This window comes from Haliotis rufescens, unplaced genomic scaffold, assembly GCF_023055435.1.
Source record: "Haliotis rufescens isolate VD_foot unplaced genomic scaffold, xgHalRufe1.0.p SCAF_33, whole genome shotgun sequence".
Taxonomy (NCBI): Eukaryota; Metazoa; Mollusca; class Gastropoda; order Lepetellida; family Haliotidae; genus Haliotis; species Haliotis rufescens.
In genome coordinates this window covers 3,273,043-3,296,705 of record NW_025964035.1, presented here as the reverse complement: position 1 = coordinate 3,296,705, position 23,663 = coordinate 3,273,043, and the positions used below count along the sequence as shown (strand labels likewise).

Genomic DNA, 23,663 nt, shown 5'->3' with positions numbered 1-23,663 from the left:
GCATAGGATTCATGTAGCGCACGTGGGTGGTTGTGTTTGGGTGGAAGACACCATCGTGTGACAATGGACAAGTTTGCATTTAACAAAATTTCCACGTTTCTAGTCTGTCTTACAGACCCTGATACAAATATATATCAAATACAGCCCATGCAAGTCTATAATGTTTGGCAAGTCTAGATCACTGCAGTATCTGAAAATGAAGAGAGTCACTGGGCTCCTTTTTATTATATTTTTATTAAGATAACTAAACAACTGTTTTTTTATGTACGATATGTTCATTTCAGAGACTAGATTTTAGTCTACCACGTTTCCTGTAATGTGGGTTCCTACAGGGTTTTAACTGAACGTGAATGTCACTGTATTACTGTACAGTAACTTTTACTTTTACAGAAATATATACTCAATAGTGTTCCCATACTTGTTTGACGTATATAAATCACACTTATAATGTAAACCAGATAACTCGAACTCGACGCATCGTTTAAGACGCCGTAATTTTATCATTTGGACAGAGTCAGTTCCTGCATCGTGCTTATCTCGAACAACGGATAAAACGAATATGGTTTGTGGTCCCAAAATGTCGAGTTAACAGTCTTTCAAAACAACCTGATGAGGAGATTTCGGGTTAATGTAGGTCCCACAAGCCTCTGATTGTCGTACGAGGTGACTTAATGGGTGGTGTTTGGTTGACTGCGAGTAAACGTACACCCACGTCGTAGGCCGTTGTTCATAATATCAATCACTGGATTGACTGGTCCAGACTCTCGATTATTTCAGCCGGAATATTGGTGGATGCAAACCCTTATATCAAATGTTAGCATAAAATGAAAAAAAATACAGTCGGACTTGGATGTGTCGAACTTGGATATGTCGAACTCCCGGTTGGCTCGAACTCATTAGGTAGTCCCAAGTATCCAAATTAACTCACAACGACACAACGAGGATGCACTTAATTAGAATCATATGCATAAACCGTATTTTGTTGTTTTTTCCTTTAGCAATTCACCCGTGAAGAATCGGGATAGAATTGGTCTTCAGCAACCCATGCTTGTCGTAAGAGGCAACTAACGGGATCGGGTGGTCAGGCTCGCTGACCTGGTTGCAGCATGTCATCGATCCCAATTGCGTGGATCGATGCTCATGATAATAACCACTGGGTTGTCTGGTCCAGACTCGATTATTTACAGACCGCCGTCATATAGCTGGAATATTGGGTTTGGGTTAAATCAAGGTAGCCTGTCTTTTAACAAGACCAGCTGCCTCCTTGTGCATTGAAACAGTGGGTCTATTATTACACACAAAGACTTATAAATTACCTCAGTTAAGAAATACGACCAGGCACTTGATGCCGAGAGCAGGCCACGAAACCATAAGTCATATTCACGAGTACGGACATTGCGATACATGAGATGTCCTATATACTGAACACAAGAAGTTAGGGATCGAGACTATATATTTTGTAGTGAACGCTGAGTTTCATTTATGGTGTACGGTATATAAAATAGTTTATGAAACATTTTTGCTCAGAATATATCATTTTTCTTTTTCAAAACGGACATTTAAATATGAAGTGATAATTGATAGGTTTCAAATAGTATTAATATAATCATGAATCTATCACAAGTGTGGTCGTATTGAATGCGTGGATTTTATTTAACGATAATTAAAATTAGACTTTAAGACCCCCGCCAACCCTGGTGGGAGGGGTACACGCAATACACGTGTATCATTGCTATCCAACATCCAGGTGAAAGTGGAGGCACGGGTGGCCAAGTCGTCTGAGGCGCCGCGATTCGCTGTGCTGAGTTGCGTCCCTTGGGTCGCGCCAATTATGTTTCAAGGTTTGTCAGCACCATACCCGTGCTCGTGGGTAAACGTCTGAGACCTGCATCACTTCGGGCTTTCCTCCCACATTAAGCCGACACGCCGTGATATAACTGGAATACTGTTAAAAGCGGCGTTAAACCAAACTCACTCACTCACTCACTCACTCCAGGTGAAAGTGGTGTTCAATACAGAGAACATAGTTTCCTTTCTAGAATTTCAAGAATACTTCTACCGGGTCGTACTCAGATTTTGACGCAGAGAGGTATCGTGTCGTAGTAGAAGATCGAATTTAAAAGATTGAGCCACTAATATAACAGCCATAATTCAGTTTGACGGCGCCCTGAACATCATCTATGTCAGTATAATCCCCGTCGTTGGGTAGCTATGACGTCATCCAGGTCACGTGTGGCGCCATCCATTCTTGGGAATACAGTGGTATAATAGCAGGGTCACGCGCAATCTCATTAAAATCAGATCTAAGTTCTCGCTGCCGCTAAACAAACTAAGATCTGATTTTAATGAGATTGGGTCACTCGGGGTACATGGGTTTTATACGTCTCGCGTTAGGTTTTATCCCGGAGGCGAGTAGCAGACGTAAATCCTAAGCTTGACGCATAAAACCCCATGCACCCCGAGTGATCCTGCTACAACAAATTTATCTTACCGACACGTTTAAAAATGACATTGTAAAAGAATTAGAACAAATTCAAAATTGATAGAAAATAGCTGTTCGACTGAACTGAGGTTAACTTGTGCCATGTCACGTGACTTTCATTGGCTTGGGAAAAGCGTGCGGCTACATGGTAGGGGTCTTGTGATTTCGAATTCATTTCTTACCCCAGTCTTTATTGAACACCATTACTTTTACACAAAATTACCCAGCCACAGATTACTTTAACAAACTGTTGCAGGAATGGGTGATGGTTAAATAGACCACATGAACTCGATGATAGCGTGTATAACATGATATATTCGTACAGAGTGAAAAAAATCACACCCCTCTATATACATAGTCTCAATTTATATAGTGAGTGAGTGAGTGAGTGAGTGAGTTGGGTTTAACGCCGCTTTTAACAGTATTCCAGTTATATCACGGCGTGTCAGCTTAATGTGGGAGGAAAGCCCGAAGTGATGCAGGTCTCAGACGTTTACTTCGGTGAAACCCACGAGCACGGGTATGGTGCTGACAAACCTAGAAACATAATCGGGGCGAACCGGGATTCGAACCCACAATCATAGGTTTCTGGCGTGCCCAAGGGACGCAACTCTGCACAGCGAATCGCGGCGCCTTAGACGACTGGGCCACCCGTGCCCCCTCAATGTATATAGAGGGGTGTGATTTATTTCTATACGAGTATATTATATTATACACGCTATCATCGAGTTCCTGTGAAATAGACACAGTCGAATTTAATTAACAACAGTTCTTTCAATTTCCAGTTACATAAAAAAAGGCTCAGTATTCGTTTGCCCCTCAGTCCATATATATTTATGGAAAGATATACATATCACACAGATTCGAGTTTGGCAAATGTCAAAGATAACAGGGGCGGTCGGGTAGCCTAGTGGTTAAAGCGTTCGCTCGTCACGCCGAAGACCCGGGTTCGATTACCGACATGGGTACAATGTGTGAAGCCCATTTCTGGTGTCCCCAGCCGTGATATTGCTGGAATATTGCTAACAGCGGCGTAAAACCATACTCACTCACTCACTCAAAGATAACACTGATATATCTGGGGTTGAACAAAAAACAGGAGTCTGTATCTAAAAATAGACGCCCTCAGGCATATTCAAGACGGCACGCGTGTGGAGATGGTCATGAATATGCATGAGGGCGTCTATTTTTAGATACGGACTCCTGTGAACAAGACCACTGTTCGCGAGCACAAGCATGTTCTTACAGATGGTCGCAAGCTCCCCTGCCAGGCACATGAACGGTCGGCAACACAACGCGCACAGAGTTATTTCCCTTCCTTCAGTCAACACATTCACATGAGGTCTGCGGAATAAGCCGAGGTGGTCCGAGTGTCAATAACAAGCCACGTTCGGCTGAGCACGGAAATGATCTGGTAAAGCCTTCTCCATGGTGACAAATGGCATTCAACAACGTGGATCTATTTTAAGTCGGTACGATACGAGCGACGCCTGATGGCCTGTTTGTGGTTATAACTAGTTCCAGTGCTTCGTGCGGGTCATCCCTGTGCGCTTTTCAAATATATGATAGACAGGGGCCAAGTTCAGTTCACCGCTTTAGAACGGAATGAGCCCAGTTGTCTCGGGTGGATTAAACTGGAGTTTAGCGAATGCGCGCGTTCCCGCATGCGACATTCGGCTTGTCCCAGAATGACACAGGTAGATCCAGTCTAGTTTAAGCTTTATGTCAATCATGAAATACCGATTTTTAGTTACTCACCTCTTGATCCAATATTTAGGGTAAAAATGTTGTTTGTTGTGTGTGTATGTATGTGTGAGTATGTATATAACTGTGTGTGTGTGTGTGTGTGTGTGTGTGTGTGTGTGTGTGAGAGAGAGAGAGAGAGAGAGAGAGAGAGATTTTACGCCGCTTTAGCAATATTCCAGCATCGGCGGGGGACACCAGAAATGGGCTTCACTATTTATACGCACGTCGGGATTCAAACCCGGGTCTTCGGCGTGACGAGCGAACGCTTTAACCACTAGACCTATGTATGTATGTATGTGTGCATGTGTGCATGAATGTGTGTCTGTATGCATGTGTAATGAGACATTTCGAAAATCCAAATCATAAAACTTTGGATTTTTTTAGGAGAGGATTCATAACTGGAAAATGCAGATTAAATGGCATGCTATGAGGTTAACACGCTGTGCTGACCAAAGGTCCAGACTCAAATCCCGTTACACTTCATGCCACTATACCATTTCTCCTTGTTTAAGTCACTCATCTTATCGGGGCGGTCGGGTAGCCTAGTGGTTAAAGTGTTCGCTCGTCACGCCGAAGACCCGGGTTCGATTCCCGACATGGGTACAATGTGTAAAGCTAATTCCTGGTGTCCCCCGCCGTGCTATTGCTGGAATATTGCTAAAGCGGCGTAAAATCATACTCACTCACTCATCTTATCATTTCTAAAATTCATTGCATGGAATATATACGCAGTCAAAGGCTTCAGTACATTTATGTTTATAGAAGACATTAATTCATTAAATTTAAATATATTTGGACATTGATACATTGATTGGTGTAGGTATGCAATTCGTAAATTCCGATAAAATAGACAAATTAATCTAGAAAATGAAATTCTATATTTGTACAAGAGTGATTTCAAAACTATATTGTGCAGTTAGTTTTGAAAGATGTTTTAATTAAACTAAAGTACTGACATTTGTGCCTTTGTGTACACAATTTAACAAAATGTTCAGGACAATCTACATTTTGACTGTACCAAGCATAACCTAAGCCCAAATCGTTAATGAGTTTTTTCACTGACGAAACCCAGTTTTTTCCATTTTTGTCATACAATACCATCATTTCATAACTCTTTCTTGGGTACCTCTCATTTGGCATCCGTAATAACTTTAACCAATACTTAATGAGTTTATAAAGAAAGGACTTAATATACATCCTTGTCGAACACCTACATTACATTTATAATCCTCTGAGTACTTGCCATTACTTCTTACACAAGCCTCTACTTGTTCATAGATACTTGATAGTAGTTTCCACATCTTGCTGCTTACCCGTAATTTAAGCAAGACCCAAATTATTCACGGTTAACGGAGTCACATACTTTGGAAAATCTACAAAAGGCGCACAAGGTTTCCCTCCTTTACTTGATAAATATTGTTGAATTAAGGAATGTAAGACAAAAATATTGAGTACCCCTCTCCAAAACCAGCATGTGCCTCATCTATTTTCTTAAATGATTCAGCCCAAAATACTAACTTGCTATTAATGATATCTAAGAATATTTTACTTAATATGCTTAATAAGTTGATGCCTCTGTAGTTATTGGTATCACTTACATTACCTTGTTTGTGAAGAGGAATGATAATGCCCACTGACCAAACTTTGTGAAAATTTGAGTTTTCAAAAATAGCATTAAACAAAACTTCTAAATATTGGACAATTATATCTGATGAATTCTTTGGTGAATTTATTAACATTTATTTTTTCAGTCTTTGTATATTTTAAGTGATTTCTTCTCTTGAACATGTTGAAATAGGAAAATCTAATATATCAGCAACTAAACTTGCCTCCCAACTGTCTATTTCCATATCTTCCTGTAAATCTTTCACTGTTATTGTCAAAAGAAAATAAGTCTTTAAAATGTTTATACCAGGTATCTATCTATGTTTATATTATTATTATTATTATCATAAACGTGTCTTTTGCCATCCCAGTGTTTAAGAGTAGACCAGACTTCTAAATATGGGACAATTATATCTGATGAATTCTTTAAAAAAAGGGTATTACGTTGTCAATACCAGGTGACATTTCTTTTTTTCAATCTGTGTATACTTTAAGTGAGTTCTTCTCTTGAACATGTTGAAATAGGAAAACTAATGTATCAGCAACTAAACTTGCCTCCCAACTGTCTGTTTCCATATCTTCCAGTAAATCTTCACTGTTATTGTCAAAAGAAAATAAGTCTTTAAAATGTTTATACCTGGTATCTATCTATGTTTATATTATTATTATTATTATCATCATCATCATCATCATCATCATAAACGTGTCTTTTGCCATCCCAGTGTTTGCCGTCAAAGAAATGTGACATCTGCTGATTGTAGACTGACGGAGACAGTTAGATGTGATGATTCAGCTCCTGGTGTAATAGTAAAGTCAGTACAGCAATTAAAAAGTTGTGGTGAACATATAACATAATCAATGACACTAGTCCCATTATGACGTACGTACGTAAAATCACCAACATCCGAGTCACAGCCACATCTCCCATTCATTGTGTGAATGTTAAACTGAGCACGAATACAGCAAACACTTGCCGAACTTATTAACAGTAGTGTCACATGAATATCGCCTGATACGAAGATAATCAAGTAAATAGTCCATGAACTTGTGTTCATAGCCATGAATGTGTTCAATAATGTCATCTACAACATAGTCCGGGTCATTGCCTGTGCGGGCATTAAAATCTCCACCGAAAAAGGGTATGACGTCACCTTCTATAATCCAGCAGTATTTTAAGAATATCTTCTTGAAAACGGGAAATACCATTTTTTACTTTCTATTCCTGTATAGTTATACCATGTTGAATTCTCAGGGTGAATATACACTATGGACTATAACACACACAGTACTGATATGTAAGGCCAAATTGTGTCCTGTCAAATAAACTAAATATGCACCTATTAGTATATTTAGTCCATTTCATGTATTCAACATTTCTTAAGAAAACGGTTATTCCACAAGAAAATCTCCCAGTTTAGTATATCTTATCTGCTTCTTATTTAGTATAGAGAAAGCATGTAACAAAGATTCAAGTTCTAGTGCATGTCTTTAATCCATGATCAGTTAGGCCTACCACATCAAACGTGTTCAAGTAGTTCATTGTATCCATGTCCTCCATCTTTGAAATTAATCCTGACATGTTCCAAATAAACAACTAATCTTATCTCCGGTCTCATTATCATGTGTTGTTTGGGACCAAGGATGTTGGTGCGTCGTAAAATCTTCCAGGCCCTGGCCGCGAGCCTATCTCCTCCCGGGGAGACCCGTGAAGATCCGGGGTAGAATAGGTCTTCAGCAACCCATGCTTGCCGTAAAAGGCGACTATGCTTGTCGTTAGAGGCGACTAACGGGATCGGGTGGTCAGGCTCGCTGAAGTGGTAGATGCATGTCATCGTATCCCAATTGCGTGGATCGATGCTCATGATGTCAATCACTGGATTGTCTCGTCCAGACTCGATTATTTACAGACCGCCGTCATATAGGTGGAATATTGTTGAGTGCGGCGCAAGACAACAAAACAACCAAACAACCAGGTTGAGGGGGTTGTCTGTTGCTCCGTCTGGATTGCTGTGCACTCTTCCTGGATGTCAGACCGCCTCCGTGGTCTCGTGGTAGAGCGTCCGCCCGGAGAGCGGAAGGTCCGGGGTTCGATCCCCGGCCGCGTCATACAAAAAGACGTTAAAAGATGGTACTTGGTGTTACCCTGTCTGGCGTTCGGCATTAAGGGGCTAAAACAAGGACTGGTCGGCTGGGAGTCAGTATACTGTGTCTGAGTGGGGTATTCTTGTTAAAACTGCGGCATGGTATCTCAGTGAGCTAGCACTATAAATCGGCATCAGTCCGGACTAGTACAAGCAGCCACACAAACACACACACGTACATGCACGTCGCTATATAAGTGCAATAATCTTGGACGCGACGTTAAACCCCATTTCACCTCACCTCCTGGATGTCGATTACGTTGCTTAGAGTTATAAGGGCCCTGTACTCTATCCGACAAGTCCTGGAACTTCTCCCCTGTCCTTGTGGCTCCATGTGCTGTCTCTCTCCATGAGTTCTTTTCTCTGAAACATTGTCAGATCATTAGCTATCCCGAATCCCATTTCTTTTAGTGACCCCCTCCTTCCAACTGCCTGTAGTCTACCCTCCCAGTGGGTCGACCGTGCGATTACTGGGCTTGGCTTCCCCTCTCTCTTTGACTTCAGCCGATGAGCTCTTTCTATGTCCCTTGGTGTTAGTGGGGAATATGTGGGATCCTTTTCACGAGCTCAGTTCAATACATCAATAGCCTTTCCTTTACACACACTATGTTTTGGGCCGTCATTTTAGAATGGGTCTTCAGCAACCCATGCTTGCCGTATGAGGCGACTATGCTTGTCGTAAGAGGCGACTAACGGGCTCGGGTGGTCAGGCTCGCTGACTTGGTTGTGTATCCCAATCGATGCTCATGATGTAAATCACTGGATTGTCTGGTCCAGACGTGGTTATGATTATGTATAATTCAGCGCAATAATGCAACACAAACGACGAAAGTAGTCCGCTGCAAGGCGGGGAAGAACTTTTCTAAGTTATGAAAACATAAACGCAAACGAATTCGACAAATACAATCACCCGATTACGCGGCGAGTTATCTCTCCTTGTCTTGTCGTATTCTGTAACGCACTTATTTTTTAAGATGTCGTAAGGAAACGTATGCCGCAGGCTCTCATTGAGACCGTCAAAATCATATTATGTTAAATTTCGTGTATTAAATGCATGAACATGTAAACATATACCAGAATAATTATAATACATTTCTATCATCCCCGATAATAAATATTTTACAAATAACTTTGATTGATAACTAAACTTAGATGTAACGCATTATTGTGTACTCAATTTTCGAGAGGTTCTAATCTAAATTATGTTTTAATTAGAAGCATGTTCTGATGACCATGGAATAATATCCAAACTGTGTTTGTTTGCTTTGTTTTGGTTTTTGTGTTGTTTTTGTTTGGTTTTTGTGTGGTGGTGGTGGTGGGGGGGGGGGGGGGGGCCTCTTGCAGGGAACTATCCATCTATTGGTTGCCGGAGAGTACGTAAAATCGGGATATACTCACATCGCGCTGAATGCACAAAGGGAGACAACCACGTTCAGCAAGAAATGCAGCATTTGATGCTAGCGGAAAGTACCTGAGACGACTATTAGCTCGCGTTCGATTTCAAAATCCTGGAACTCCCTGTTGAGGACGTGTTGGCCAAGGCATAACCCAAGTGAGCACATGTTGACGCATTACCGTCATACTGCGGTTGTCTGTTTGTTTTGTTTGTTAGTTGTTTATCGCCGCACTCAGCAATAATCCAGCTATATGACGGCGGTCTGTAAATAATCGAGGCTGGACCAGTCAATCCAGTGATTGATATCATGAGCATCGATCCACGCAATTGGGATACGATGACATGCATCAATTACGTCAGCGACCCTGACCACCGATCCCGTTTGTCGCCTTTTACGACAAGCAGAGTCGCCTTTTTCGGCAAGCATGGGTTGCTGAAGACCTATTCTACCCCGGATCTTCATGACGGGTCCCATACCTATTGAACCCCTGGGATGCGGTACTCTGGTTAGCAGCCTCCATTTTAAGTGAAGTCAGCGTTAAAGTTAATTAGTTTCATTTATTGATTCAGTCATGAATAAATTAATTTTGATTAATATGATCAACTACGTATTGAAAGTATGTATGTATTCTGTTACGCGTCAGGAAAATTTAACTTCGATTGTTGATGTAAATACTTTAGAATCAATACTGCACCTTGGGTGACTTTGCATGTTTGTTGTTCTCCGAGTTATTGTTAACTTTCTTGTCGTTTTACACGCATTCAATAGAAAAAGTGGCGTATTTTATCTAAAGCTGCAAAACCAAATATTTTCAAAATATAAACTGTGTACAGTACCATGAACGTGTCAATAAACGTTTTCTAAAATCAATGATCTACCCTGACAACGATGACGGGTTGGATTGGAATAAGTCCCGAGTAATCTGTATTTGTACTTTGCAGTAACCTATAATTCGTTATTTGAAAAACAAAAACAAAACGTAACAATATCGGGGTTTGTTCTTTGATATAGTGCAGTATCACTGTCACTATTTTAGTGGATACATTGAAAAGAAGCCATCAAATTGTGCATAACAAAATAGTGAGGGAGCAACTATTTGATTTTCAGGGGATGGTGGAAAGGAGATTTTGGGATTAGATCAGCATACACGTATATATTTATTAATGGGAGCTCAATTATTTTTTCCAACGCAAACGTGCACAATTACTTATTAATCAAAATAAATAAATACAACGAACTGTATTCATTTGGAGACTTAAAGTAGCCTGTCGACACAAAGAAAACACATTATGACTTTTTGGTCCTACAATGCGAAGAATATGACTAAAAACGAGACTAAAACAGACTTGATTATTTGTTCAGAGAAAATTCCCCCCACCCCTGAACATCAAATGGTTGCTCCCAAAGCGGAGAAAAATGAAATTTTGTATGTGCATTGTACAGAATATTTTCAATATTTTGTGCCAACATATAATTCCAGATTGCCAGATTATATCTCTCAGTGTTAACTATAAAACTCTTAACATCAAACGTGCCACAGCATACTACGTTCACTCTTCAACTTTCACCTATTTCATATTGTAACGCGTTTAAACATATAAAAGTAAAACGACGACATATGACTTATGAATGAAAGTGTAGTAAAACGGGCGTAACGCTTTACAACGATAAGCTGGGAACGTCGGGCACCTGCTCAATGACCCGGAAGTGGCAATGTTTACCTGTGTTTCCCGCAATGACGTTCAAAATGGTTCTGACAATTTGATTGGATAAATCGTAATGACGTCAGGGGGACCCAAATAGCATAGGCGAACTTTGTATGGGGTAGCCGCGGTGATTTCCCTGTGGATAATCTGCTGTTATCAGCATCATCTTCGTGAATATTACGGTAAGTAAAACATTTTACAAACTATGAATGCTTTTTAGATTACCTGCATCTATATGTCAGGGTTCGATGGTGTTGTAGTTTGTGAATTTGCAGTGTTTTGCGGAAGCGGTAGGAAAGCCCCTCACAACAACCTTCGCCCAATGTTGTGCGACCTACATGGACCTAAACATTCCCGTAATTTTGTAAAATCGTCACCAATAGCTAAACCAAGAACAGCCCTATGCTTATTAGAGTTTACAGAATCAGATTTCCGTATATTAACAAAATCGAGCGTTAGGGTTAGTTTGACAGGTCTGTCAAAATATGTGTCTGTGTGGCTGATTGAAATGGACTCGTCCGGACTCGACGATAAAGTCATCCGGGAAATGTCAAAATTGTGCATCAGAGTTAATTTTTTAGTCAATATCAGTATCTTGCAGTTATTCTTGAACCATTTCAGCACGGGACTGCTGTGATTGTACTGAAATCTGGTGGCTTTTGAGCTACATGCGGATTGTGGAATGCTTCGCAAAATCTCATTCTTTCCCAACGAGCGTATCTGTTCCTTACACGGGTTAATTTTTGATCAAATTCAGTCTTCCATGGTCATTCAAAGATATTTTATTCATTTCCTTGTCCGACTGGGACATTAAACTGCATGATTTGAGGCAACTGTCACGTTTGTAAATATGATTCAATCTACTAAACGGTGAAATGTTTGGTGAATTTTAGCGGGAATGGTTCAATGTGGTGTGGTTATTCAGGAACAGCAGTTTACGATGGACGAGTCCATATTTTCACCAGTTCGAAATGAAGCTGTCATGAAGAACAACGGGTACATATTTTGCTAAAATTTTAAAAATATTGATCCATAAGTACTAGACAAACAGCCTATCACAAAACTGTTTGTTTTTGGTGGGTCGTTCTTATACCCCAGACTCGAAACATAAGCAGATGGGGGAGATAGGTTTTTGGAACAGTTGATTATCCGTAGGGACACAGGTTGTTGTCAGCCATGATGTTTAGGTTATTGTGACTGGCTGCGTGCCAGAAATTTCGACGAGCCAACTTGTCCACGGATAGGATACAATGGATTTGAAAGTTACTAAGGTTTTGTAGTTTTCACGTTTCTTAGTTATTTAATATGTTAACGTCGGAATATTTTGTCCAAACACACGAATAGTTCTCCAATAACGATGTGTATTGTTTACAATGCAAATTTCCGGTGGATTTCCTGCGAATACGACATGTAGTGAAATTTCGAAGACAATTTCTGTTCATTGATATTTTGTTTGTTCTTTAATACCCTACTATTTGTTCTCAGCTGTTCAGTGAAATAACAGACAGAGTGGTGTTCATTGCAGCGCCACTGATAGGTATGAAGTCTTATTTAGGGCTAGGAACAGAAACCGATGGGACCTTTTTCGAAAATATGGATTAATAGCCTACCCATTGTGCTCATAAACTAAGGGTCGTTTTTCATATTGTGATACACATTTCTCATGGTTCGTCACAAATGCTGTTTGGAATTTCTGCACAGGTACTACAACTTAGACGAATGTATCTCAGGTACGTGCAGTCAAGTCCCGTTAATCAGACATGGTTGGTTGCATATGATTATGTCGGATTAACTAATATGTCTGATAAACGAAATTAAGTTGTATCCTTGTTCGTGATCGAAAATCGGACAACTACACAATAGATAACGATACATAATAAAAAATATAAATGAAATATTCATATTGTTATGTTACATTGTTAGCGGAATATGTTTCTAATCATGCAACCTCTAAAGCTCAACTCAAAACGACTGTTAAGGATTGTATGACTTATTCAAGATATTCTAAAAAGCATAGTCTGGAATGGAAGTCGCAAGTTTGAAACTGGTACCGCAAAGCTTAAGAAAGCTTCTTTCTTAGTGGCTAACGTTGACTTCCTGTTAGTCATTTCATTGGTCGGTCCTAGTTCACGACGTGACCTTTAATGGGATGTCCTCGGCGATAGTGAGAACTTGTATCAGATTTTAATGAAATTAAGGTCCTCTAAGCATGTGATTAATCCTGTTTTCTTTATTTAAAGCATTAATTGTTTTTTTTAAGCAAGTTTATCTCTGCAGATGTTGTAATATGCAGCTACCAGCCGACTCATCTCGCATCTAAACACGGGCTGTGTACTCGTGGGCAGAGGAAAACAGTACGCTGATGACTGTGTCGGATTAACGAGACTGATTAATGAGTGATTTCAGTAATTTGTTGCAAACTAGGTGTGTGGGAGTGCGTGACTGTCAGGTTAACGGGTCAAAATAGCACAGATTTAATCGGTTCTCATAAGTGTCGGATAAAGCCGACTGTCGGATTAACATGACTTGACTGTAATTGTATACAACCTGTGAAGATCCTGGTTAGAATAGGTCTTCAGCAACCCATGCTTGTAAAAGGTGACTGGTTGTTGTAAGAGGCGACTAAAGGGATCGGGTGATCAGGCTCGCTGACTTGGTTGATGCATATCATCGTATCCCAGTTGTGTGGATTGATGCTTGTGATGTCAAAAAACATAATTGTATACACATACATACTCAACGGAAAGTTCTTATACAACTGGGGCGGTCGGGTAGCCTAGCGGTTAAAGCATTCGCTCGTCACGCCAAAGACCCGGGTTCGATTCCCGACATGGGTACAATGTGTGAAGCCCATTTCTGGTGTCCCCTGCCGTGATATTGGTGGAATATTGCTAAAGGTGGCGTAAAACCAAACTCACTCTCTCACTTTTATACAACTAAGTACCTCAAGAAGAGAGTCTCATCATGTCTTGTATGAGAACCCCTTCATGATATTTAGGGTTAGGGTAGGCCATGTTTAAACCTGTTGTACTGTACTACACTGCTACGCTAATCTTCAATCAATTATCATACTGGCCCTCTGGTTCACGGTTACAGTTAATGTGCCTGCATGCATGATCATGGGGGTGTGTGTGGATCCAATATATGACAGTGATAATTCGTTCAATAATCAGGTTTGAACATTGATTTGGACAGAATATTGAATCATCATCCAGTTGAGATGTAGAGTTGAGTTTTACACTAATATCTTGGCTATGAAATCTGAACTCGAAGTGATGTGTTGACCATCCATCACAGACTGGCAGCTTGCTAACATAGATTGTACAGGTATTTGTAGATTGAACTCCGAAAGCATCTCCGAGCTCCAGATAATTTTTTAAGCAATTGACTTTTTACTCTAGGGTTTCGACTTTAATTGAGTTATTACATTTTTCATTGGGTAACTAATATTTTTCCACTCATCTATTCATCACTCTATTGGGTTTTTCCGCAAATTAGTGAACATTTTAAGAATAAAAAAATGAAATAATGTTTTAGGTGCATATAACTGTTCTAAATATATAGGCTGGACTCGGAAAGTCAATTAGCTCATAATTGTGTTTCGGAAATTAGCTCCATTGTACGCATGCTGAAAAAGCTTCATTGGGTATTTACAGGTGCTGTTTTTATACATTTGAGTTTTTCATTTAATGCATGCGTTTGAATATTTTGGGGGGTATTTTACGCAAATACGCAGCTTAGCTGTAGCTCTGCATCTTCGAAACAATATCATAACTCTTCACATGTTACTTGCTACGATCTGTACTGTACACAATCAATTATACCGTATTCAACGTAATAAGCGCCCCGCTCTAATAAGCGCCACGGCGATATTTGCTAATATACTGGCTAGTGAACAATCCCAATTGGCACCCCTTCCGATTGATCAATGTACACAAGACTTATTTTTTCGCGTATAATACGCACTCGTGTGTTATATGCACCCTTAATCATTGGCAATTAAATTCTGGAAAAATATATCTGTCGTAGATAATCATTTCAGGCTGTCAGCATAAACCACGAAATTTACGAACTTTTTTCACCAAAATAATATTCTAATAAGAGCCCCCTATTTGTAATTTTGAGAGCGCCCTGGGCGCTTATTACGTGGAATACGGTATATGTTATTCCTTAACCACAAACCATGATCTGGAACAATAACAAGTCAGTTGACTGGCAAACATCAATGTATAATGGTCAGCGTGCAGTCTCGCACTTTGAGGTATCATGATTCGTTGTTTTATCAAGTCCATGATGTTTCAGTTTGCAAACAGAACTAGATTTTGTCAGTGTCATATTATTATGTGATCGAAAACTTCTGAAATTAAGAAGAATTAGGCGGGATTGACACTTCGGCTTTTTTATGTACGCATTATGCTGCATACTTTTTAGTGGTAGGACAATGCATCGGTGGATCGCAATTTTTTACTTCTTGATTCAATTATCGATGTTGGTCGCACACTAAGTAAAAAGTATTGATTCTTGCCTTAAATGTTTTCCTGAGTAAGTGTTACACCAAACTCTAATAACTAGTGAAAATGAGTAGTGAAAACGTAAAAATATTTTCATCCATTGCCCCATACCTGACACTGCCAGCTGTTAATCATTAGTGTGCCAGGTATTTGGCAATCCTGTCTACGAAATAGATGGCTTACGCACCACAAATAAGTGCACATGCAAGTATCGCGATATGTATCGGATCGTGAGCAAGGCATCATCATACGTATCAGATCGCACAGTTCGTGTATCGTCCCACCACTAATAATTTTGGAATTTGTGAGGTATATTTTCTTGATGTGGAAATTCTGTGATGTAGCAAATACAACCACCCCAGTAGGCAAGTCTAGAAACTTAATTCTGTTTGGCTGCCACAGATAGCTTGTCAGGTAGGCTGTTCTGTTCATAGATGTGGGCTTTTTATAGCTCCAAACAAAGCTGATATAGGTCTTACTTTATCCGTTTCAGATTTTAATATTCCAACATAGTGCAATGAAATGATTAATTTTGACAGACTAAATAATCTGTGTCATAACTGATGCAATGGAGAATCTGCTTTGGTTGCATCAAATACCCAGTTTTTTTGCGCCAAGGCAGTGTTCCCGCTGGATTTGTGTTCAGGACTGGCAACTCCAAAAATCACCAGTCCCCACTAATTTTTATCAATCAAAGCTTTCAACAAATAAAGAAACGTATGAAAATTACCTGGTTTTAATTCTTGCACTATCGTGTTCAATGCAATGACGTCATCTCTGCAGTATCTTTGTGATTCACACAAAGTCCAGTCACGAATTTCTCCTTTTTTTAAAAATATTTCGAGACTAAGTCGCTAAAAATATATATTTATCCTCGAGGCAAGGCAAAGTTGGACATTAGACCGGGATTAGGGAAGGAGTATGATGAATAAAGCTTAGACTAGAGGTATTGTGTGTGTTCAAAGATCAATGTTTTGTGGACAATTACTGGTTAGTCATGAGACACATTTGAAAAAGTTTGACATTTGACTTTCTGATTTTTAACAGTGTTGTCATTGTATAGCTTCAGCTTAAACTCCTTGAAGAAATAAATAGGTGGGGGAAAACTACGTGACAGTAACAAATCAACTGGTTTTCACATGTAGGACCTTTGTCTCAATTTCATTGATGATTGATTGATTTGAGTTTGCGACCATTGATTGATTATTCACCAGTTATATTGATTCTATTCAATGCGACCCGTGAAGATCCGGGGTAGAATAGGTCTTCGGCAACCCATGCTTGCCGTAAAAAGTGACTATGCTTGTCGTAAAAGGCGACTAACGGGATCGGGTGGTCAGGCTTGCTGACTTGGTTGATGCATGTCATCGATCCCAATTGCGTGGATCGATGCTCATGATATTAATCACAGGATTGTCTGGTCCAGACTCATTTATTTACAGACCACCGTCATATAGTTGGAATATTGCTGAGTGCGGCGTTAAACAACAATCAAACTAACCAGATCTATTCAATGAATTTGAGTGCGATGCTAAATTTGAGTATGACTGGTTTTCGAACACAAAGGTAAGATAAGCATGATAAGAGAAAGGTTTCTTGGCCAGGTGCTTTTTTACGAGACCGACTGACAAAAAAACCAAATGGAATAAGCATTATATAAACTGAAATATGCAGACAAGTCACATACTGATAGATGCCAATTGAAAAGCACATCGTGCCTAGTCAGTGTGCATGTCGTATGTATATTAGTCGCTGTTTAGTAATTAAAACAATACCGCCTTTCTCACAATGCTAGGTTTTGTAAACAAAAAATGGCTATCCGGAGGAGCCGCAAGCAGACGCAGACGGGTTAACTACTATTCACATAGTTCTAAATGATTTACAGAGATTGTCAAGAAACAGGTGGGTCAAAAAAATTGAATACCCTCTAAATCTTGTGGATACCCAATCAAAATCAAACCCATGGGTAAAATACACAAATAACCAAAAGCTTATCTAGAGCTCTGAAAAACAATCTTTCTAACTTGTTGGTTTTTCATTCATTAATCAGTCCCAATTTTTAAAAAAAAAATTCTGTGGTTAATTTTTGTTGCAGAGTTTGATGGTAGATGTGTAGGGCTGCAACGAATACACTATGAAGCGAATACAATTTGTATCACGAATATACGGAAACGAATAGGAATATTAATTCAAGAATACAATAACAAGTCAGCAGTTGATGTATTTATTATGTTCAGTGAAGCAATAAGAACAAACTATTTGACATGGTTTGTTAATTATTATTTAATATATATTATAAATTTCTATACTGCACTTATCCAGGTGCTAGTATCTGCTCAAATGCGACAATGACCAGTGACCACAATAGTATCAAATTAAATAGTATAAGAGTGTTGTCTTTTGAAGAAATCTATGCATATAATATGTTCTTATGGATATTTTGTGTAAATGCACATGATTGTATGTTCATAAATATTCGATTCTAGTGGCAACGAATAACGAATTCAATTCATGAATGGATACAGTTCCAATCAAGGAATACACGAGTGAATCGTAACAGCCCTAGTGTGGAGTATGGTGACATTCATTCCTCAACTATCTCCATTTTTATAGTGATAACACCCTAGCTCCATGTGCTACAATCATGACAATAGCTTTGTTTTCAGTTCAGATTATGCTCTAAATAGCTGTCTAATCAGGTTACTCGTGAGAACCAGGGAAATTCTGTGCAGAGATAGTGAATATTAAGAGACAATGCTTGTTGTAAGAGGCAACTAACGGGATCGGGTGGCTAGGCTCACTCGATACCCATGATGTCATTCACGCCACTGTGTGGCACAGACTTGAATATTTACTGACTGCTGTCATATTGCTTGACTATTGCTGAGTGCGGCGTCAACAAACAACTATTACCAATGGTTGATTTAGTCCATTATCAATATTTATGACTGGAGAAAATACTAAGTTTTTACTGGGGCGGTCGGGTAGCCCAGTGGTGGTTAAAGCGTTTGCTCGTCACGCCGAAGACCCGGGTTTCGATTCCCGACATGGGTACAATATGTGAAGCCCATTTCTGGTGTCCCCCGCTGTGATATTTCTGGAATATTGCTAAAAGTGGCATAAAAACATACTCACTCACTCACTCTAATATGACGAATAACTTAACAGGCTGGCAGGTGGGCAGGCATTTATTTATTTAATATGGTGTAACTTTAAGTTAGGGCTGGCTATCGATATAATTCATGTCGATAATTGTTAATATTTCTTCAAATCGACGATAATTCCTTTTATCAATCTTTTTTGCCAGGGCTTGTGTAAGTGAGGTTGTTGTTGACAGGTGCTTGTTTTGTTTCAGATCTTACTGTTGGCGGGTGACACACACTACCCTCGTCTTATCGTGTTGCCCTCATCTCATCCATCTCCCACCAAGAGATGATGCACCGTCGTCTCGAGGAACAGGTACGCTTTCACGTCCATACTTGTCCGACCGCCACCGTGGTCTAGTGGTAGAGCGTCCGCCCGGAGAGCGGAAGGTCCATGGTTCGATCCCCGACCGCGTCATACGAAAAGACGTTAAAAGATGGTACTTGTTGTTACCCTGTCTGGCACTCTGCATTAAGGGGCTAAAACAAGGACTGGTCGGCTCGTAGTCAGTATACTGTGTCTGAGTCGGTTATTCATGTTAAACTGCGGCATGGTATCTCAGTGAGCTAGCACTATAAATCGGCATCAGTCCTGACTAGTACAAGCAGCCACACACACACACACACACACACACACACACACACACACGTACAGGCACGTCGCTATATAAGTGCAATAATCTTGGACGCGACGTTAAACAACATTTCACCTCAACTCACCTCACCATGCTAGTCCACCATGGGCAGGAGTCTTCTCTCTTTAACTTTTGATGTTAGGGCAGCGTTAGAATTTGGCACTAGTCCTGTAGTCCTTGCCAAACTGCCCAATAGTAAAGGTATCCTAAGGACCAGTAGAAATTGGCCCATTTTAAGGGTTTTGCTCTATGTTATCATTATAAGGACTAGTGGACAAAAACTGTTAGTTTCTACCCCTGCAGTTAGGGTTATTACATGGACCACTTACAGAGGATGATATTCTGCCCCAAGTCTGAAGCAAGTGTCAGTAAAAAATTCCTAAACTGGAATTACAAATTTACCAAGTAGGTTTGAAGCTAACAAAAATCCACTAGACCGAGACTATTGAAAACAAGAAAGGACAGGTAGATGGTAACTTTGTGGCAGATCATATTTCCTTTCACTTATCCTGCTTATAGCAGAACAAATGTAAGGCTTTAATGTGTAGTTTCCTTTTTTTTTGCCTTTTAGAAATGAAATGCTTGGATTATTTAATGTGCCCCTGAATTTTCAAAAATTGATACTTTTTAAGAAAATTATGGTCTTTCCTTGACTTGTCAGTGTTAGAAATTGGCACTAGTCCCATACTCCTTGCCAAACTGCCTAATAGTTAAGGTATCATAAGGACGAGTAGAAATTTGCCATTTTTAAGGGTTTTGCTATATGTTATCATTATAAGAACTAGTGGTCTATTAGACAACTGTTAGTTTCTAACGCTGCTGAATCCTGGTTTGCCCCAATTATGTTTCTAGGTTTGTCAGCACCATACCTGTGCTCGTGGGTTACACTGAAGTGGTAAACTTCTTAGACCTGCATCACTTCGGACTGACACGCCGTGATATAACTGGAATACTGTTAAAAGCAGCGTTAAACCCAACTCACTCACTCTAACGCTGCTTGTCCTCAAATTTGTCTTAGTTTGAAAATCCTAGACAGGGGTACACACAGTTGGTCAAATCCAACGAGCCAGCAGCTAGATAAAGCCCTGACTTGACTTGGATGCTTAATTTCAAACAATGATATTGTATTTAATGAAACATTTTGAGTTCTTTGACCTCAAATATTTTATCAGAAAACTTAAATTTCCAAAAGGATCCCTGTTTAATTTGGAAGAATGCTAGATTATGCCCGTGCTGTACTGAACTATTCCCAGGTTCTCTTTAGGAGTCTGTGTAGGTCTGTGTTAAATAGCCATTCATCTAAAGCAATCTGCCCCTTGTAAACAGTATCCTTGTCAAATGTATTATCTGATTGTTTTGATAGTTTTTATTAATAATTCACCATGATTATAATTATTCAAGTGAGAGTTAAAAACAGTTATTTCCCAAGTGTTCTGTAACCATGGTAACCATGGTGATTTTGTAACAGATTCATTTCTCAAAAGGCAACTGCAAATGGCTGTAAAAATTCTCATTTTGAAATTAAAATGTTTTAATTGAAGGTACTGTAAGTTGTTAGCAATGTTTCACCATGGTCCACTGATCGCTTGAACCATAACAAGGCCCTGGGGACACGACAGGCCCAGTCGTCTAAGGCGCCGCGATTCGCTGTGCAGAGTTGCGTCCCTTGGGCACGCCAGAAACCTATGATTGTGGGTTCGAATCCCGGTTTGCCCCAATTATGTTTCTAGGTTTGTCAGCACCATACCCGTGCTCCTGGGTTTCACCGAAGTGGTAAACGTCTGAGACCTGCATCACTTCGGGCTTTCCTCCCACATTAAGCTGACACGCCGTGATATAACTGGAATACTGTTAAAAGCGGCGTTAAAAACCCAACTCACTCACTCACTCACTAAGGCGCCGCGGTTTGCTGTGCAGGGTTGCGTCCCTTGGGCACGCCAGAAACCTATGATCATAGGATCGGAAACATGGTTCACCCCGATTATGTTTCTAGGTTTGTCAGCACCGTACCCGTACTGGTGGGTTTCAACAAAGTGGTAAACGTCTGAGAAATATTTCACAAATTTCACAAGTCTCGAACTAGACTTATGCTAATACTTTAGAAACTCTACATTGAATGCAGTGATAGAATACTTAAGCTTCAAGAAACAAGGACTTAAACAAATACAATTTTAGGATTAAATAATATTTGTTTTGTCTTCAATTTGCCTGTCACGGGTACTGTGTTGAAAATCCTAGTTATATTGCTTCCTTTTCTAATTACAACATGTACAAGGAACAAACTGTCATCGTTGATCGCCATGACGATGTATCGGTAATTTTTGTTGTTGATGTTGTATCGATACAAATTTATGAGTATTGATACTATTAATAATTTATAATTCACAGTCACCATGGTCACAGAACTTTTAGTACATGAGTCCTTATAATGATAACATATAGCAAACCCCTTAGAAATGGCAAATACTGGTCCTTATGATACCTTAACTATTGGGCAGTTTGGCAAGGGCAATGGGACTTGTGTCAATTTCTACCACTGGCAACTTACAATTTTAAGCACTTAATGAATCAGCCTCGTTCATATGTGGCATTAAATTGATTAATTGCAGCTCTAAGTAGGCAACGTTTATCTATGCATAAACAGAATAATTATTGTGTTACTAATTGATATGACAATATCATGCATATGTTCGGTTGAATGCTAAAATTTTCAGTCAATGACACCCTTGCTCATTGCTTGTTTTTCTTTTTCAGCGGAGAGTCAATTCTAACGAATCGTTTCCAAGAGTTGTTGCCCCTAGCGGGCCTCGGTACGGGGAGGTTGCCGAGAGTCTAAATAGCGCCATGCAGTTCCCCATCCCGGGATTTACTACAACGTGAGTTTCACACAGATTTCTTCTTGGCTTTTAGTATTTGCATTTGGAACAGGCCAATTAACTTTGTTTTGGAGATAAAGACATCAGATATGCTTCTTCTTGGTCGGGCTCAATCCTTGGCTTTACTGGACGAACATTATTGCATCCTGGGCAGTCGGGTAGCCTAGTGGTTAAAGCGCTGGCTCGCCATGCCGAAGACCCGGGTTCGATTCCTGACATGGGTACAATGTGTGAAGCCCATTTCTGATGTCCCCACCGTGATATTGCTGGAATATTGCTAAAAGCGGCGTATAACCATACTCACTCACTCACTTATTTTGTCCTTACGCATAACCAGCTTTCGAATTTACGCTATGCCGCTAGCCTGTGACAACCAGAATGTGGTGAGGACAAGTATAAATCAAGTGATGTTGACCCTCGTTGACTAGAATCATTGAGGCCAATTCTCAATGCTTCAGTTTTGCTACAAATAAGAACTGAATATGAATAATCTGACAGAAAATATCTGATGGGCGTATCTTACAATGACCTTCAAATTTGACTGGTCAGTGAGCTAGGTGATGTTTCATCCCGGAACACACTCAAATGCAAAAGTTTTAGAATTGAGAAAGTGTTCATCCAAATGTGGATACATTTTTATCCCCGCCCAACAAAGTTTTGTTTCCGGAGCATAACTCAGGAACCGTTCAATATTTTTTCATGAAACTTTGTAGGTCTGTGTAGTACATGCTGAACTGGTGCCTTTTGCTATTTAGAAATTTTAGTAGTTTTTATTTTTTTACGTTTCCATGGCAACAAGATGGACTTAGGTTCCAAACTCTTCTTTTTTTTACAATTTCCATGACAAGTTCCACCTCGGTTAAAAAAGGTTAGGGTTTGTTTAGATTTAATTATGTCATAAATTCTGCAACAGGGGCGGAGGATATAGCCACGAGAGTGGCAAACTCTTGTTTATATTAAAAAAATTCTCTCAACTGGCTGACTGGCTGAAGTGTCATACGCTGTATGTATGAAGATTTCTAAGAATCTAATCGGGGGGTAGAATAGGTCTTCAGCAACCCATGCTTGGCATAAAAGGTGACTATGCTTGTCGTAAGAGGCGACTAACGGGATTGTGTGGTCAGGCTCGCTGACTTGATTGATGCATGCCATTGTATCCCAATTGCGTGAATTGATGCTCATGATGTCAATCACTGAATTGTCTGGTCCAGACTTGATTATTTCCAGACTGACGTCGTTAAGCTGTAATATTGCTGAGTGTGGCGTTAAGCGACAAACAACTGCTAAAGCATGTAAAGAATCTGCTTTGTTTATAGCGTGTGCATGGCAAAAATGTTATATCTCAGTATTACATTGTAAAGTGTTCCTCCGCTACTTGGAAACAAGGGTCACTGTGACCTGACATTTAGTCATTTTATCTT

At 39.9% G+C, this 23,663-nt stretch overlaps 1 protein-coding gene across 4 annotated transcripts in view; it reads left to right on the top strand.

The window, feature by feature from the left end:
• Nucleotides 1-11,144: 11,144 nt before the first annotated feature.
• Nucleotides 11,145-23,663, top strand: part of LOC124117207 (paired amphipathic helix protein Sin3a-like) — a 53,369-nt gene continuing 40,850 nt past the window's right edge. For 3 of the 4 annotated variants that reach the window (XM_046478971.2, XM_046478970.2, XM_046478969.2), the window contains exons 1-3: nt 11,145-11,259; nt 18,944-19,047; nt 22,121-22,242. In XM_046478971.2, the coding sequence (XP_046334927.2) occupies nt 19,021-19,047; nt 22,121-22,242 (149 nt within the window). In that variant the 5' untranslated portion in view covers nt 11,145-11,259; nt 18,944-19,020. Of the gene's footprint in view, nt 11,260-12,285; nt 12,349-18,943; nt 19,048-22,120; nt 22,243-23,663 lie in introns of those variants that run through there. The other variant, XM_048380866.1, reaches the window with a different exon arrangement.